At 41.1% G+C, this 18,250-nt stretch overlaps 1 protein-coding gene across 2 annotated transcripts in view; it reads left to right on the top strand.

Annotated features, from left to right (window-relative positions):
- The window catches only part of SHPRH (SNF2 histone linker PHD RING helicase), a 44,987-nt gene that overhangs the window by 2,899 nt on the left and 23,838 nt on the right, over positions 1 to 18,250 (top strand). Inside the window, exons 2-11 of one of the 2 annotated variants that reach the window (XM_080998538.1) lie at positions 168 to 835; positions 2,028 to 2,157; positions 8,168 to 8,386; positions 9,521 to 9,599; positions 10,259 to 10,409; positions 12,060 to 12,165; positions 13,500 to 13,756; positions 14,794 to 15,465; positions 16,070 to 16,321; positions 17,746 to 17,824. In XM_080998538.1, coding sequence (XP_080854664.1) covers positions 197 to 835; positions 2,028 to 2,157; positions 8,168 to 8,386; positions 9,521 to 9,599; positions 10,259 to 10,409; positions 12,060 to 12,165; positions 13,500 to 13,756; positions 14,794 to 15,465; positions 16,070 to 16,321; positions 17,746 to 17,824 — 2,584 coding nt within the window. In that variant the 5' untranslated portion in view covers positions 168 to 196. Of the gene's footprint in view, positions 1 to 167; positions 836 to 2,027; positions 2,158 to 8,167; positions 8,387 to 9,517; positions 9,600 to 10,258; positions 10,410 to 12,059; positions 12,166 to 13,499; positions 13,757 to 14,793; positions 15,466 to 16,069; positions 16,322 to 17,745; positions 17,825 to 18,250 lie in introns of both variants that reach the window. The other variant, XM_080998537.1, reaches the window with a different exon arrangement.

The following is an 18,250-nucleotide window of genomic DNA, read 5'->3' as shown; positions in this document are numbered from 1 at the left end:
TTCGTGGGTCGGTGAGAGACAGAGAGAGGAGATGGGACACAGCACTCATTCTCTGTTCAATAAACTATGGATTGTTACCTATACATTTGAATCAGGCCTTTATTGTTAATAAACCAAAGTCTACTAATCCATGCAGAAATGTAAATGGATGTCAATCTGTATTACAGAGATTAAACACTGCTAGTGAAACATAAAAATGAGTGGCCGTCGAAAGCGTGCTCCTCCATCGAGGATCAATGATGAGAAAAAGAAGCAGCTCTGCTGGAATATGCATGATGACCGTAAAAATGAAGTGATAGATTTTGATGCAGTGGATGAAGGCCAACCTCTTGCAGGCACAAGCTCATCTTTTACAACACATGTTGTTATAAATGATGATAGCACTGATGAAGTTTCGACGCTCAAAGTAAACAACCTAAAATCATTGAGCTTTTCAACCATTTTGGATGAAGCAGAAGATTCCTGCCATCTCTTGAATTCTATATCCATACAGCTAAATATTGTGATATTTCCTTATATTTCTGATTCTAACTGGAAAACCTTGCTTGGAGAGTTCATTCTGCAACCTCTTCCTGGTCAAGAACTAAGTGAGAATGTCCATAAAAAGAGTTTTACATTGATGAGAGCAGAACCTAGTGATCATTTGCGTATCTGTATTCATGCAAAGAACGTTGAGAAGGTGGATGAGAGGGAAGAATCATTACAGAACACTTACCAAGAAGACGTGTTAGTTGAATCATCTTTAAATAATGAAATGTTAGAAGACTTGATGTGGCTGCAAAAGAAGAGAGTAATTGTACTTTGTCAAAGATCCGGAGATGGCCAGTGCTTAAAGGTACTTGATTTACGTAATTAATAAGACTTCCTAATTGCTAAGAATAAGCCATTTATTTCGTACTTGGAATTAACATATTACGTGAACATCTGGCAGCACCATAATATAATTCAAAGAGTACCCTTTCTGTTTGATTTTCAGAGAATTGTCTCTATTTACATTAACAACATTGTCATGCATATTTATTCAGAATTAAATTCCATTGAGTTCATTATGCACATAATCCTAAATATGTATAGGATTGCAATGTAACATTGGTCCAATAAATATTAAAAGTTAGCCAAATGCTTGCCTGCAACATGAACATTATAGGTAGTTTTTTTGGTAAGATTTAGTTTAGCATATCCTAGGATCCAGGAAGCTGTAGTTTACTCATACCATGGAATGTTATCTGAGCCACTTGGGGTCAAATATAACATTATAATCAGGATTACATGTAGAATCCCCAATTTATGCTTGACTAAGGCTTACATCTGATGGACTTTGGGCTCCCACAGAGAGCATTGACATTTCACACGTGAAGGTTTATGTTATTAGGGAAGTTGGATTATTTTCAGACTGCTAAATGTCACTTATTTGCACTGTCTGCTATCTAGCTTCTGGGCATAATTCAAACAGCAGTTGGCTGAAGGATGTATTGGTTACAGTTTTTGACTAAGAACTGGGAGACCAGGGTTCTAGCCATGAAGCTCACTAGGGGACCTTGGGCCAATGAGTCAATGTCTCTCAGCCTAGCCTACCTCACAGGGTTGTTGAAAGGATAAAATGGAGAGATGGAGATCCATGTGTGCCACTGAGCTTCTTGGAGGAAATGCGGGATATAAAAGCAAGCAAGCAAAAAATAAAATAAGGCATCTGGGGATTGGGTAGACTGTTTTTCCTTGAGTATTGTTGCTTTGATCCATGGCTGTGCTTGCGGGAAAATAATTATAATGGAAAATCTAATAATGGATCTCCCACATACATATAATTTGGTCCTTCAGCCACAAGTTGCCAAGGGTGGTCACCTATGAACTCTGCAATTCTAGCCATGTTTACTTGGAAGTAAGTCCTATTAAATTCAGTGGGGGTTGCTCATGGGTAAGCAAGTTTAGAATTCCAGTTTAGTCACCAGTAAACTTATGATCTTTTTCTCACTTTTTTTCTCCTTTTCTTACATGTTCCAAAATTCATCTAAAAACTACATTCACAGGTTGGAATGTATCTTCTTGAAGTTGGCTTAAGCAAGCTAGAATTCCTTAGTGATGGTGGTGGCAGAATAAAAAAAGCTAATCAACTTATTCAAAAACTGATGGAAAAATTCTACCACTTCATAATTCCAGGTAATCTTATTTGATAATATTGACACATACTGGTTATACCATTAAAACATATATATATGAGTTTTGAGGGAAATGTTCTTATCTTGGTGTTACATTTAGGTGACCTTAATTTATCTTCTAAATTCTGTTTCTGGAGTAAAGAAGGTTTTAGCTTCTCTTAATGTGTGGAAAGCAGAGCATAAATTATTTAAAGTCTGTCACATTTGTCAGTGACTTTTGATACTTTTAACTTGAGTAAACGGCACATATACACAGAATATTCTCTGGCAAAGTAACAGGACATACTTCCTTCAGCTCAGGGGTGAGGATTCTGGAGATAATCAAGAAATGAAATGCCTGCCAAATGACATAAAGGTATATGGAAATGTGGCCTAGAGTTGGGTGTGCCTTTATATAAAGAGCAGAATATGTGTGATTCAGAATCTTGTAGAAATATATCCCTGTATGTCCTGCACTATCATTCAGTTGTTGGTCTAGGACTCTAGGCAATACCTGTGCTATGTTGGTCAAATCTATGCTAATAATATTTATCCATAATAATAATAATAATAATAATTTATTATTTATACTCCGCCCATCTGGCTGGGCTTCCCCAGCCACTCTGGGTGGCTTCCAAAAAAATATTAAAATACTATAATACATCAAACATTAAAAGCTTTCATATTTCATATGAAAATAAGCAATAACTTTATTAGAAAGATAATGTTTTGACCTCCAGACTCTGTAGAGAACATCAGTCCAAACTACTGTACCGAAATGGTCAATTGTTGCACAATATTGCTAGAGATGTGTCATGTAAACTGGCATGATTTCTTTTGAAATTGGTGAAATTGTGCTGAGTAAATGAAACCGACAACTCTGTTTTGTGCATTTTTAGATGTCTATCTTTAGTTAAATATATGTATTCTTGGCTCATAATGTGTAAAGTGCACATAATGTGTAAAGTAGTCACAATTCGCTTGTAAAGTTGAAAAAAAAAGTGATGATTGAGTATAGTGAATCAATGCATAAGTTGCACATTATTACCAGTGGAGACCCACACAGAATGGCAGAGGAGAGTGGAAGAAAAATAACTTGGCCTTGCATTTTTAAATGTCTTTTGATTCTTCATTCTCTCCCTTCATCATCTGCTCAAGCCCTTACATGTTCCTCTTCCTTCTGTTCAACCCTATCTCTGTTCATAGTCACTCCACTTATTTTTCTTACTTTATACAGTGAGGGTGGGAAGTGGTTGGCTATTAAAGGATAGCATCTGGTTTTCTGCATCACAGCTGCTGCAAGAGGATTTGTTCATCAGTAGCAAATTTAATCAACACATTAATTATAATATTAGCACCTTCACTGTTCACCAAGTACAAGGAAAGTGTTGTGAATGAAATCAAGATTTTGTTTTTTAAAATTGTGAACTGATGTTGGTACTGTAAGCTTTTTAAATAATGGAAATATATTATAATTTCTTAAAACAAACTCAGTACTTTAAAAATTGTATTCTAGCCAGTTCCTAGTATTATTTATTGGTCATGTTTTTGATCTTAAAAGAGAGCCAAGTTCTCTTCTTCCCCTCCAAGAACTATTTGGTATTGTACCTAAGATTGGGAACAACAAGGTACTTGTGATGGGACGATGAGCTGCTTGTGCGTAAAATCCAAGTCCCTCAGAGTTTGGTCATGTTTCCAAACCTCTGTCTGTAACGGAGCCCCTTAAACATGGCTCTGTCAGTCGCTTGCAGATTCCGACAGTGGTTGCTTTCGGAATCGCTTCCAACATAAAAGCTCCTTAACGGAAACACGTCTTCTGGACTCCCTGCGTGACAGTTTCCGGGGAGGAGTGGGTGTCCCTACAGGAGGTCCTGAAACCTCCCCACTGTTTTCGCTGGAAGTGTCTCGGAGCCATCCCTCCTGCTCACTTTCCCTCAGCTCAGCTCTTCTCCCCCTACTGGTTCCCTCTTCAGCTGCTGAGTCTCTCCCAACCTGTGTGAGCCCTTCCACCTCCCTTTCCTTCCGATGCCAGTTCCCTGACATCCACCTCCCCTCCAGGGCCCCCTTCACCCCCTCCCGCCCCCTCCTCTATGGGCGGTGAGGAGGCAAAACCCCGGAAGGAACTTCCTTCACCTTCCGATGTCTCGAACACTTCTCTCCACCTGTTGCGGTTCCTGGTCTCGAAGTACTCCTCCTCCTCAGAGTCCATCTCCCCTTCCCCTTCCGAATCCGTGAATCCTTCCAACTCCTCCTCCTCATCGGTGGTCCCAAAGTATTCCCTCCGGAACCTCTCCACAGGCTGAGGTTTCCTTGGGAACCTTTGATGGAACGTTTCTATCAATACCTCGTCATTGATATCTTCTGCCATTACCCAAGTGTTTTCTGACTCCGGTTCTCCTTCCCACGCTACCAAATACTCCACCTGATCCCCCTTCCACCTGGCGTCGAGGATTTCTGCCACATGGCTGCTGCATTCCCTTTCTTCTATGATCGGTCCCCGAGTGGACATCCCTTCTCGTCCCCCCTCATACGGTGACAGTAACGACCTGTGAAATACTGGGTGCAGTTTCATGTGGTTGGGTAACCGGAGCCTGAAAGCCACTGGGTTGACTTGTTGAATGACCTCAAAGGGACCCAACCTCCTGGGTCTTAATTTCTTACAACCTCCTTTGAACGGCAACCCTTGGGTTGACAGCCACACCCGATCTCCCACCCTTATGGTTTCACCTTCCCTTCGGTTCTTGTCTGCCTGCCTCTTGTATTCTTCCTTCGCCCTTTCTAAGTTGAGTTGGAGCTGACGATGGATTGCTTCCATTTCTTCTACAAAATGCTCGGCTGCCGGGACGCTCCATCTCTTGAACGCTTCATGAATGGCAAGTAGTTCTCGGTCATACACCGTGTAGTTCCTCTCAGATTTGTTCAGCTTTCGCGAAAAAAAGGCACACGGTCTCCACTCGCATCGGTTTTTGTAAATCCACATGCAGGAGCTGTGCTTCCGAAGCGAACGCCCTTTTCAGCTCCTCAAAAGCTCGCTCCGCCTCCGCCGTCCAAACGAATTTCCTCTTACTGCTGAGACAGTCCGTAATGGGAGCCGTCAAGTGGGCAAAATTTTTGATGAACTTCCGATAGAAGTTTCCAAATCCAAGGAATCTTTGCACATCCTTCCTTGTTTTCGGTGTTTTCCATTCCAGTACCGCTTGGACCTTGCCAGGATCCATGGCCAATCCCTTGTCCGACAAGCGGTACCCCAGGAATTCCACCTCCTTGGCATGAAACTGACACTTCTCTAGCTTCACCCACAGCTGATTGGCTTGCAGTCTGCCCAACACTTCCCTGACGTCTTTTACATGCTGCTCCTCAGTCTCTGAATATACTAACACGTCATCTAAGAAGGCCACACAATTCTTGTAAAGCAAAGGCCCCAGGACGTGGTTCATAAACGATTGAAAGCACGCGGAGCCTGCTTGTAGGCCGAAGGGCATAACTAAATATTCAAATGCCCCCAAAGGGGTGAACATGGTGGTTTTCCATTCATCCCCCTTCCTTATTCGTATCAGGTTGTACGCCCCCCTCAGGTCCAGTTTAGTAAAAATCTTTCCCTTCCTGACCCTTGTCAAAATGTCATCAATTCTGGGCATCGGGAAAGTCACTGGTTCTGACACTGCATTTAAGGACCTGAAGTCCACTACAAGCCTGGGTTTGTCCGTGTTTTTTTTGTCCACAAAAAACACTGGGCTGCCCCCCACCGCCCTGGACTCTCTGATGAACCCTCTCTTCAGGTTCTTGTCAATGAACTCTCTTAGCTCCTGCATCTCTCTGTCTGACATGGCGTACAGCTTGCCTACAGGGAGCTGTGCCCCAGGGAGTAAATTGATTTGACAGTCAAAGGGCCTATGTGGGGGTAGTTTGTCTGCCTCCCTCTCGCTGAAGACGTTGCTCAGGTCGGCGTATTGTTGGGGAACCTTCCCCTTCTCCGTTACTTCCGTCCCTGCTAGAGTGGCTCTGGCCCCTCCTTGAGCCTCCCGCTCTTTGCAGTGTTCTAGACAATGTGCTGACCCAAAGGAGACCACTCTCTGATGCCAGCCCACTAGCGGATCATGTAACGCTAGCCAGCTCATCCCCAGAATAATGGGAGCTCCTCCCAAGGTAGCCACATTAAACGCTATTAGCTCAGTGTGTCTTGCTACCCTCATTATCATTGGGACGGTCTGCTGGCTGACTTCTCCTCCCAGCAGCTCCCTTCCATCGATCGTGGTCACCTGCAAAGGGTTACTTAAAGGGATAGTCTGTATCTGGTGCTCAGCAGCAAACTCCTTACTCATGAAATTGCAGGAGCTGCCTGAGTCCAATAGCGCCTTTATCTTTAGTGGGTGTCCGTTAGGCAGCTCTAGTAACACCTCTATCACTAGGGCGGGTTTAGGAGGTTCCGGCGTGGGCACTTTCACTGCTCTTTGGCCTGGCTGCTGTGCCCCGACGGTGGCAGCCAGGCGTTGGCTTTTACTTGCTCCGGTACCTTTTCCTCCCTCTCCCCAACAGCTCCCGCCATTCCTTGCCATTCCTTTCTTTGGGGGCAGACTCTGGCAAAATGACCTGGCTGTTGGCAGAGATAACATTTCTTGGCGCCCTTTCCCTCCTTCTTCCGCTCTTCACTGGGCTTTGAAACTGCGCGCGCGCGCGCTGTTCCAATCTCCATCGGCTCTCCCGGCGGGAACGGTGGCTCTGGAATCTCTGGAATGCGAAGCTCCCTCCAACATTCCCCCTTCCCTTCCCGCCTCTCCAAGGCTCTCGCCTCTTGGCGCGCTCCTATGGTCAGCACTGATTTGGTCAGCTGGCCCATAGACTCCGCCCTGGGCGCCCGGGAAAGTTCGTCTTTCACAGCCGAAGAAAGCCCTTCTTCAAAGAGCATTTAAATGGGTTCCGCCGATAGATCCCACCCCAATTTATGGATCAACATGGTAAACTCAGTCCAGTACTCACGCACAGATCGGCTCCCCTGTTTGCACGCCATTAACTGTCTGCGTACCACTCCCTGCTCAATATCGCTGGAAAACATCAAATCCATTGCACGAAAAAACTTCCTCGTATCCTTCAGGATGTCATTGTTTGTTGCCATCAGGGGCCTCACCCAGTCTTTCGCCCCCTTTTCGAGGTGCCCAATCACAAAAGCCACCCGCGATTCCTCGTCGGGAAAGTCATCAAACTGCAGATTAAGGGCATATTGCATCTCTGTCCTAAAGGCATGATAGTCCTTGGCCTCCCCCCCAAACTTCTGCACCAATCCTGGCAACTTTCTGGCGAGCGGGGTGGTTTTCCCCTTCTCTGCATCTTGAGCCCTCCTCTCCTCGAGCCTCGCCGTCTGCAGCGCTAGCTGGACCTCCAACGCCCTGTACCTTTCCTCCAGGCTTGGACCCGCTCCAGCTCCTGCTTCTCCGGTTCCGGCTGGGTTGCTCATGATGCCTTCTCCTGCACAAACAGCTCACAGAGACTGTCGGAATGCTGTGATGGGACGATGAGCTGCTTGTGCGTAAAATCCAAGTCCCTCAGAGTTTGGTCATGTTTCCAAACCTCTGTCTGTAACGGAGCCCCTTAAACATGGCTCTGTCAGTCGCTTGCAGATTCCGACAGTGGTTGCTTTCGGAATCGCTTCCAACATAAAAGCTCCTTAACGGAAACACGTCTTCTGGACTCCCTGCGTGACAGTTTCCGGCGAGGAGTGGGTGTCCCTACAGGAGGTCCTGAAACCTCCCCACTGTTTTCGCTGGAAGTGTCTCGGAGCCATCCCTCCTGCTCACTTTCCCTCAGCTCAGCTCTTCTCCCCCTACTGGTTCCCTCTTCAGCTGCTGAGTCTCTCCCAACCTGTGTGAGCCCTTCCACCTCCCTTCCTTCCGATGCCAGTTCCCTGACAGTACTGAATTAATATTTCCTAGTACAGGGATACTATTTTTACCCATTTGTTTTGTTACTTCATTGCAGTACGTTTAAGGTATTGCAAACATTACTGACTGTGAATCAGTGCCATACGGTTCTTTTAGATATTCTGGAGGAAGATGAGGAGGAATCCGATAGAGATATAGAGCGGCAAAATATTGAAGAGCTTTATGACTATGTGAGGCATACACACCAAAAAGAAATTCAGTTTTTGAAGGAGAACGTACAGCACTCTGCACTGATTCCTGTATTGAGGCCATACCAAACTGAGGCTGTAAACTGGATGCTTCAACGTGAGAACTTCAAAAATGTACCAGCCAATGGCAAGTATCTTGAAAAAGGCAACATAAATATATATCTTGATTACATTGATACTGATAGAAATTCATGATGATGTATTAGTTATAAGAAAGTCGCACATCATTCCCCCACCTCAGGTAGCAAAAATTCGATGCCCTGCTTGTGTGAATAGAACTGCTTTCTGCTAAGGCAAAGTTGCCATTGAATACAACCCACTGTGCATCCTGAATTGCTGATCTGAGACATGCTCATATTGCATACATCAGCACTTAGTTTATACACAACATAAGGGTTGTTTGTGTTTCTAACATACCAGGTGTGGCATTAATGTGCATCACTTGGTTCAGAAGTGGCGAATTACGAATAGAACCCCCTTTAGGGAAATTTCATTCCCCCTCTCCCATATTTATATTTTTGGCAATTTCCTTCCTAGTTATTGCTTATTTCCTTGATGCTGTAGGCAGGAAATGTATGTAACCTGAATCTTAGATTATTCCATCTGGAATATAGTAGGTACTCCATGTAAATTTCCATTTAGGGCAACTGGGTTCTGGGGATGGCTTAAATGCTGGAAACCTGCTTATGAGCTCTGAGAGTTAGTTTCTGTAGATTACCTGTGATTCATAGTTCCTATTTAATTTACACAATTATCTTGAGAAGGAATAAAATAGACCTACCATAGCACACAACTAAGAGTAAGCTGTGGGTCAGAAAGTCTCTGGTTCATATCTAATAATGATCATAAACTCACTAGTTGGTCTTAGGCATGTACTTGGACAAGTTGTCTTTCAAGCTTCTGGATCTGTAAAACTGGGCTTAATAATGCTGATTTACTTTATGGGATTACTGTAAGGATTTGTGTATGTAAAACACTATAAAGTACTAAGTGGTGGTGTTATCCAGATTTACAATCTGGTCATTTAAGGGTCTTGTAACTATTTGTACTGGGTTCATTTAATCTTATAGAAGCTGAAGGGGCATTGGTCTGTAACAGAACATAGGGCTCGAGGGATTGTGGAATGATCAAATAAGATTCCTCAGAGCTTCAGTTTCTGTACTTTCAACTTTGAAGATAAGCGAAGACGCAGTCAAAATAAATTTAAATCATATGAGTAGAATTTGTATGAATCTCATTGTTTTCTTCTTTCTCTCAGTAGAAAATGCACTCCACTTCTTATGGAGAGAGTTTATTACTTTAGATGGACTAAAACTGTACTATAATCCTTTTACTGGCTGGTAAGGATTATTGGTCTTATTATTACAGCCAAAGTGCATACAATTTAAGTAATTGTGTTTAATGCTATAAATATCACTCCAGCACTTGTTTTATGAAAATGCCTTAATGTGACTATTTCCTAGATTTAACCAATAAGAAATTATATAAATATCTTTTGAATACTTCTGAAGATGAGAAAGGAAAATATGACATAGATTGTGAAAGGAATTAAAACTGTTAGTGTGATTTCATAGAATCATAGAATTGTAACTTGAAAGGGACCCTGAGGGTCATGTAGACCAACCCCCTGCAACACAGAAATCTCAACACATGGTCCCCCATTTGAAAGCATATTGGATCCTGCTTCGTTTTGCAAATGAGCAGTTTTATTTAATTCTGTGCTTGATTGATAATGAAATATATATATCATCTCCTTTCTGTTCTTAAAAAAACGTGTAGGTGCTAGGATTAAAGCAACTCTTGTGATGGATTTTGTTATGTGTACATCTTAAATATTAGAGACTGAGTTGTCCACGATCCTTCTCCAAATGCATGTACTTTTAGAATGTTACCTACTTCAGAAAATGCCAATGTAGTCATTTGCTTCTGTTAAATTTGTGATCAGAAATTATACATACACATAACATGTTCTTAACTAGGATGAATCTTTGGTCTTCAGCATTATTCGTGAACGCCCAGTTGCTGGGCCTCAGTGGCCTGGAGGAATATTGGCAGATGAGATGGGCCTTGGAAAAACAGTAGAAGTATTGTCCCTTATCCTGACACACACTCGAAAGGATGTTAAACAGGATGCTCTGATGTTACCTGAGGTGAGAAATTTGTAGTAGGTGTGAGAATGAAGCAAATGGTTCCAATACTTGAGAAGTGATTTGGTCCTTGCTGGGGTAGGTGGTGAGGGGAGAAGAGACCATTCTTGGTAGCAGAACATTGAGCTAGGGGTTTATTAGAACTGCTCTTTTATGTTTATATTCATAATAAATTATTCATTTTTTTCATTTCCACAAGTCTTTCGCTTCATGTCCATCCATAATCAAATCCCATTTTATTAAAAATGGGGGGGGGGGAGTTCTAAGGAGTTTAAGCATATCTATACAAAAACAAACATGGGACTGGTTGCTTAACAGTGTATCTTCAGCATTAATAAATACAACTTTAAAATCTCTCTATAAATTGAGCAGGAATTTACCACTCAGCCTCGGGTTTATGTTGGACCAGATTGTATGCTTATTTTTTGACATGCCTGATGTTTTTCGACTGAAGTTCTTACTATTCTACAATAGATTACAAGTTACCATCTAGAACCAAATGCCAAATTGGTCCAGAATTGAACCTCCTGAATTGAACAAATTGATATGCAACCTACATAATCTGGTTGATCATAATAAATTTAGTATTAGACAATTTTAGAAGATACCAGAAGCACCAAGTTTCACAGAATAGGGTTCATGAAAGTCAGGAAAATTGTTTTTGTTGACAAAATTTATGTACTTCTCCTAGGGCCAAGCAAAATATACAGCATTCACTAGGCTAAGCTTATTGAGAGATGATCTTTATTTGTAAATTACTAGAATAACAAATTTCAGGTCAATGTACAACCTTATATGTTTTTTTCTATGTTTTGAAGACCTTGCCTCATACCTGTACATTGCTGTAGCTCATATTCTATATACTAGGGCCAATCTGGTAATAGCAAATTAATATTTTCTCTGTGCCCAGTCAATTTATTATTAACTTTTTCTTTTACTATTTTATGTTGGTCATTATCAAACTCTCATTTTGTCCCATGATGTCGTTCCTTTTGTACAAAGACTTCTGCTTATCTGGTGGAATTTCCCCTCTTCTCTCCTCCTGCCCACCACCAAATTTTTAAATACCTTTAAATATTAGTTTTTCACTTCAGCTGGGATATCTGTTTGATATCACCAATCTTCACCATATTGTTAGTGAATTGTTACTGTTTGCCATTGAATCGTCACAGCAAGCATTACACCCCCAGCCTTAGTTTTTCTATGTGTTTTCAAAACCAGAGAGTCACTACAGTGGTGCCCCGCAAGACGAATGCCTCGCAAGACGAAAAACTCGCTAGACGAAAGGGTTTTGCATTTTTTGAGTCGTTCTGCAAGACGAATTTCCCTATGGGCTTGCTTCGCAAGACGAAACGTCTTGCGAGTTCTTGCGAGTTTGTTTCCTTTTTCTTAAAGCCGCTAAGCCGTTAATAGCCGCTAAGCCGCTAATAGCCGTGCTTCGCAAGACGAAAAAACCGCAAGACGAAGAGACTCGCGGAACGGATTAATTTCGTCTTGCGAGGCACCACTGTAGTTAATACTCAAATATTCTTGGCATGATTGTTTAAGATGCATTAATTGTGCGTCAGACTCAGTGATGCAAATGTTAATTTTGTGAAGCAGGTCAGCATGGTAGCTGAACGTAAATCTGATATTGTTAAAATTATCTCTTAGGGTTTTTTGGTAAACTTCTTTGTTCCGCCTCAACCTAGTGAAGGAAGCAAAAAGAAAAGCATAAAGAAAATGGAACTTAAATTGAAGGAAAAAGTGCACTATCCTAGTAAGTGTTCTTCAGTAGGTTTAATTTGCCAGAAGCAATAATAAGAAATATGTACCATTTACAGTAGATTTGGTACTGGGTCTAAAGGCTCCTTCCTGTAGAAACATCTAACTAGACTACTTTGAATTTGTGGGCAAAAAGTGGTAGAACTGTTGTTGAAAACAAAATATTTAAAAGCCTTACAGCACAGCCAGGCCAATATTTATTTGCCATTATACACTACGTGTATATACAGTGGTACCTCTGGTTATGTACTTAATTCGTTCCGGAGGTCCGTTCTTAACCTGAAACTGTTCTTAACCTGAAGCACCACTTTAGCTAATGGGGCCCCCTGCTGCTGCCGCGCCGCCGGAGCACAATTTCTGTTCTCATCCTGGAGCAAAGTTCTTAACCTGAAGCACTATTTCTGGGTTAGCAGAGTCTGTAACCTGAAGCATACGTAACCTGAAGCGTATGTAACCTGAAGCGTATGTAACCCGAGGTACCACTGTACATTCTGCCTCTGTTTCCTACTATTCTTTGTACCAATTTGGTGCAACATATTTGCAGATACATTTATTGCTGCATAAAAATGATTGCAGAGATTGATAATATAAAATAACTGACAGATCAGTACTGCAAGACATATTTTGGATTTCTGTATATTACAGAAGAGCCAAAGTCCATGTATTAGTGGTGCACATGTTACATTTTACTTTGATACACAGATGCAGACATGGTTCCCATATCAGTGGGGGGACTCATTCAGATGTCTCAAGCAGACATTAGGGAACACTGTTGAGTATATTCTTTGAGAAGCTGTTGAGGTTCGCATGAGATCGAAGGTAAAATGGGTTGTGGTCTTTCAAAAAATAATAATACTTTTAACATGAAAGTCATTTGTAGCATATATGAAATGAATAAAGCATTTACTACCAAGCCCCCCAAATTTATCTTTATTTATTGAGGTTTTAGTATATGATAATGATGCTTTTCACATCAGGGCAGGTCCTAAATTGATTGCATGCAATTGAATAATTATGTTTAAGGGTTTCCCCCCCCCCAAAAAAATTATTTGAAATACTGCAATAGGTTCCTTTAATTTTGTTAACTTTTCCTATTAACTAGTTTTGCGGAATTGATTATAGATGAAAATTAATGTTACATCAATTTTAAAAAAGAATAGTCGGTGCTGCATTAGTATTGTATTGGATTTGAAATTGTTCACCACTTTGAGATGTTTTCATGGAAAGTGATTCCTAAATAAATACATAAATACTGTTAAAATCTTAACATTATTTTGTGACCTCTTTTTGCACAACTCCTTATCGTAGATATTTATGCCTTCACAATAGGTTTGCGAGTGATGCTCTTAACAGCTATAAAAGAAATGAATGTGAAGAAGGGAGCATCAATTGTGGCAATTTTTAAGTATGTCCATGCCATATACAAGTATGACACACACAGAAACCGTCGCATTCTTAAAAGGACTCTGGAAAAATTAATTGCAGAGAAGGTAGTGGAACAGGTCAAAGGTCATGGTCTTGCTGGTTCTTTCAAGCTGGGCAGAAACTACAAGGAACAGAAATTTTGTAATAAATTCAAAAAAGAGGTAACCTGGTAGTTTTTTTTTAATCCATGGAGGGGATAATTTCTGTTTACGTGTTTTGATACATGTGCATTATAGTGATTTTGGTAATGGGAGCAAATGAGAACAGAGCAGCTAAGTCAATTGAACAAGAGCTGATAGAATTCAGGGCGTAATCGCTGTGTAGGAAATCTTATCTGGATTTACCATTGGATATTTTCCACCATCTGCTTTAATGACTGTAGTCTCAAAAGTTGTTGTGAGATATCTTCATATCAATCCCTGAACATTTTAATGGGTTGAAATAATTGCATGTAATTTAGGCCAGGGAGAACTGGGTATGAACCCCAATGGCTGATAATGAGGATGAATGTACTTATAATGTGCAGTAGATCTCTTGGGTGTAATGCTATTACACTGTTTAATGAATTACAGATGTGTTGCATTGTAGTTTGGGGTGTAGTTTCTCAGTGTTAAACTGCAGTGCTGAATTAGAGGACAAAAAAGACCTGAAAATGTATAACTGTGTACACATGCACACATATTTATATATATATTCCTATATGCATTAAAATGTAAGATGTCAATACTTTGCAATTTGCATGGCCACTGAGAGGCAACCTATCAGTGAGCTGTTTATTGGAAGGGCTGGGATGCTGTAGCAGAGTTTAATGGAGAAAGCCCTTCACACAGTACTTGGGTAGGTAAGGGTTGAGATATAAAAGGGTGGTGGGGTTGGTCAGGTGTGTGGGAAGGGCAAAGGGGTTGGTGAACAGAGCAGGGGTGGCAACCCCTAGTAAGAGTGTGTGCGTGCGCGTGCGTGTACACACACACACACAGTTTCTTTGTTTGGAACTCCCTTTAAAAAGTCTTGTAGAAGTCTACTCAGAATCCTGAAAGTGTATTTTGTTCCAAACATGCACAGAATGCAGCATGCACATTGGGACTTTTCCAGCTCCTCTTCCCATGTGCCTCCTAATGAAGTGTTTGATTTAATCCAGAGTGTTTTTATGAAGCTGAAAAAGCAAAATAAATTTATTTTATTTGTTTGTTTGTTTTAGAAAATCAAAACTTCAGATAGGGTTCAGAAGAAAAAATCACCAGAAAATAAGAATGAAACCAAAGAATTGGGAGATGAGGGCACGTGCTATCCAAATGGTCTTAAACTATGTCAGGCAGTAGACATCACAGCAGAAGAGCATGATTACTGTACAAGAAGCAAAGATAATACAAAATCAGAAATGGATCCTAAGGGCCGGATAATGCAAGAAGATTCTCTGCATAGAACTTCTGACTTGCAAGAAAATAGGCCTATTTCAAAAAACAAAACGTATTCTACTGACATTTCTAAAAAAGATGATGAAGCTGAAGACAACTCAGAAGGCCAGTCTCCAGCCTCTCAAGAACACACTAGCATTTTTGTACCACATCCTGGTTCTATTTTTCCATTCAATACCTCTGATTATCGCTTTGAATGCATATGCGGTGAGCTTGGCTTGGTTGACTATAAGGCCCGTGTGCAGTGCCTGAACTGCCACCTGTGGCAGCATGCTGAGTGTGTGAACTACAAAGAAGAAAATCTAAAGATCAAGCCCTTTTACTGTCCCCATTGCCTTGTAGCAATGAAACCAGTTCCAACAGGAGCTACTCTGATAATCTCTCCAAGTTCTATCTGCCACCAGTGGGTTGATGAGATTAACAGGCACGTGAGATCATCTTCTCTTCGAGTGTTGGTAAGAAAAGGTGTTGTTTCACAGCAATCAATAGGGGAAGTATACTATGTTGAGGTAGAGTGTAGCAAATGCAGTTATTAAGTGAGTAGAATGAAAATATTTTCACTGCTGGGTAGTTGTTAAAATACATGTCCAGCATTTCAGTACATTTTGATATTGGTAGTAATCCTTAAGTTTTTTTTGCAGGATAGATTGATTTATATTAAGACAATTTAAATCAGTGATTTAAAATCAACAAGGAAAAAAATGCCAATGTAAATCAAGGGCTGTATCCAACAAAATTGTTCATGCAAATACTTCTCCTTTTGTCACAGAACTTCCTCTTACCTTCTGAAAAAGATTATTTCTTGTAAATCTTTGTTTCTAAAGTAGTCAGTTCTTGATTTAGCAATCATTTCTGTCATGAAACTTGAGAGCCAAGTTATAGAGAACCTACATTTTTAAACCACAGCATGCTTAACTGTGAATAAAGCTGTCATCATAGTATTAAAAACCTCTTGCAAGGCAGGAAATTTTCAGCTTCTCAGTGTTCTGTGTCTCTCCCCCTCCCTCAATTTAATTGTCAATGCTTTCTCTCATGTGCATTGTGCCCAAATTTATTCAGGTTTATCAAGGAGTGAAGAAGCATGGTTTCTTGCAGCCTCACATCTTGGCAGAGCAGGAAGTAGTGATCACCACATATGATGTCCTTCGTAGTGAACTGAACTATGTGGACATTCCTCACAGTAATAGTGAAGATGGACGCCGTTTCAGGAACCAGAAGCGTTATATGGCTATCCCAAGTCCCTTGGTAGCTGTGGAGTGGTGGAGAATTTGCCTGGATGAAGCACAGATGGTAGAATGCACCACTGCAAAGGTGAGAATGAACATGAGTTGCTTGGGTATGATCCTGTTGAACATGTACAACATAAAAGCAAATGAAAGAGCCTACTTGTATACCCTTTTAACACGCGGGCATATAAATTTGACCTTAACATTTATTCTTCTGAAGTGACTAATATAGTTTCCCTTGGAGGTGTTACTAAATGTTTTATCTGCCGGAGGTTTGACTTGCTATGAAGCTTAGTACTTTTTTATAATTTAATCTCTTAACACAATGTATTCTGACAGTTTAAAGAACTAGGTCATCATGTATATTACACTGCTTGATAGTTGAAAGCAAGATGTTAGTCTGTTTCAGTGCCTATCTAAACAGGCAGAGGGTCTGCCCTTGGGTCTAGAAGCTGTAAAACGATCTTTATTGACATTAAGAAATATTAAGCAGGACCATTTCAGCTGTTTGCAAAGCGATACTGCTGTGAATACCTGCTCACCTCCAGTAAAGGAATTTCTTGGTGGATGACATTGCATATTTGAACAGCTAATCTTTTGAAGAGTAACAATGTGATATTCTCATTCTCTCTCTCTCTCTCTCTCTCTCTCTCTCTCTCTCCCTCTCTCTCTCTCTCTCTCTCTCTCTCTCTCGGTGTGTGTTGTGTATGGATTGGAATGAGAGAGAGAGATGTTGGAACACACCCACAATGGGTGTATCCTCATTCAGATCAGATAGCTGTTCAGTTTTACTGAGGACCGCCATGCGTACAAATGAATAGGCATCTGTAAAGTAGAGTGAAGGAAGGAACCCAGACGACAGTGGGAATGAGGGGAATGGGTTCCAGAAGCAGGCTTGCTGAAGAAAGGAAGGGGAGGCTGAATTGCAGTGATATGGAGTGTAGGAAATTGGAACAATGTGTAAAAGTATTCCAGTTTGAAGAAACGAGAAGCTATGGAAAAGTAGTCACACCATGTCTGTGAATATAAGGGGCTTTGTTCTGATGGCAAGATGCAGTAATGATGGCAGGCCAGGAACTCACCTGAGTAGGAAAATAGAAATGGAATGCGGTCTCAATACTTCAGTTTGCATTGCTCAAATGTTCAGCCTTTTTCACCTCCTCCCTGTTCACAAAACTGAGCCATAGCAGTGTGGACAGTGCAGGTTGTTGGGATATTCCAGCTGAGCATTTTTCACTAGGACTCTTTCTACTGGTTGGTCTCTATAGGGGTCTCTATAGGGGGATGAAATAGAAAGGTGGGGAACTACCATGTCGTCAATTTCCTAAAGCAGTTATTCTTCACTTACCATTGTGGTATTCATCCTTGCCATTCAAGTCATGTAGGAAGTACATTTAGAAAGCGTGGTGGCAGGTGGACCCTTAGTATTGCTTAATATTCTTGGGCTAAGCATGAGGTTGTTCCTAGTAGTCATGGGCTTTAATTATATTTTCTATAATATTTTATTAGGCTGCAGAAATGGCTCTCCGTTTGAGTGGAATCAATCGCTGGTGTGTCAGTGGCACACCAGTGCAACGAGGATTGGAAGGTGAATAGTATAGCTAATCTTCTGTCTATATCAACAAGCATGCAGTAATGGCAAGGGTATTTTGGTCCAAACTCCCTTCTAGAAAGCAATTCTTTTTTTTAAATCCAGAATATTTGTGTCCTGGCTATCCAACAGCATATTGTTCAAGACAGCTAATAATAAAAGAGAATCCATCAAGTGCAAACTAAAGCATATTTAAAATACACCTTAAAAATCACATACCAAAGAAAAAAGCAGCACAAAAAAACAAAAACAGTGCTAACTGTACCTACAAGTAGGTCTTCTCTTATGTTCCCACCAAATGTACCTATGACATTGGTGAGATACAGACAGTGACCTCATTTGCAGATCTTAATGCCCAGGCAAGTTTGTACTGGAGCAGGCAGTCCTTCAGGTACACTGATGCCAAGACATTTAGGACTTTAA

This window comes from Podarcis pityusensis (genome assembly GCF_964106645.2).
Source record: "Podarcis pityusensis genome assembly, chromosome: 3".
In the NCBI taxonomy this organism is placed as follows: Eukaryota; Metazoa; Chordata; class Lepidosauria; order Squamata; family Lacertidae; genus Podarcis; species Podarcis pityusensis.
The sequence above is the reverse complement of the archived record's forward strand: the minus strand, read 5'-3'. Positions and strand labels throughout refer to the sequence as shown.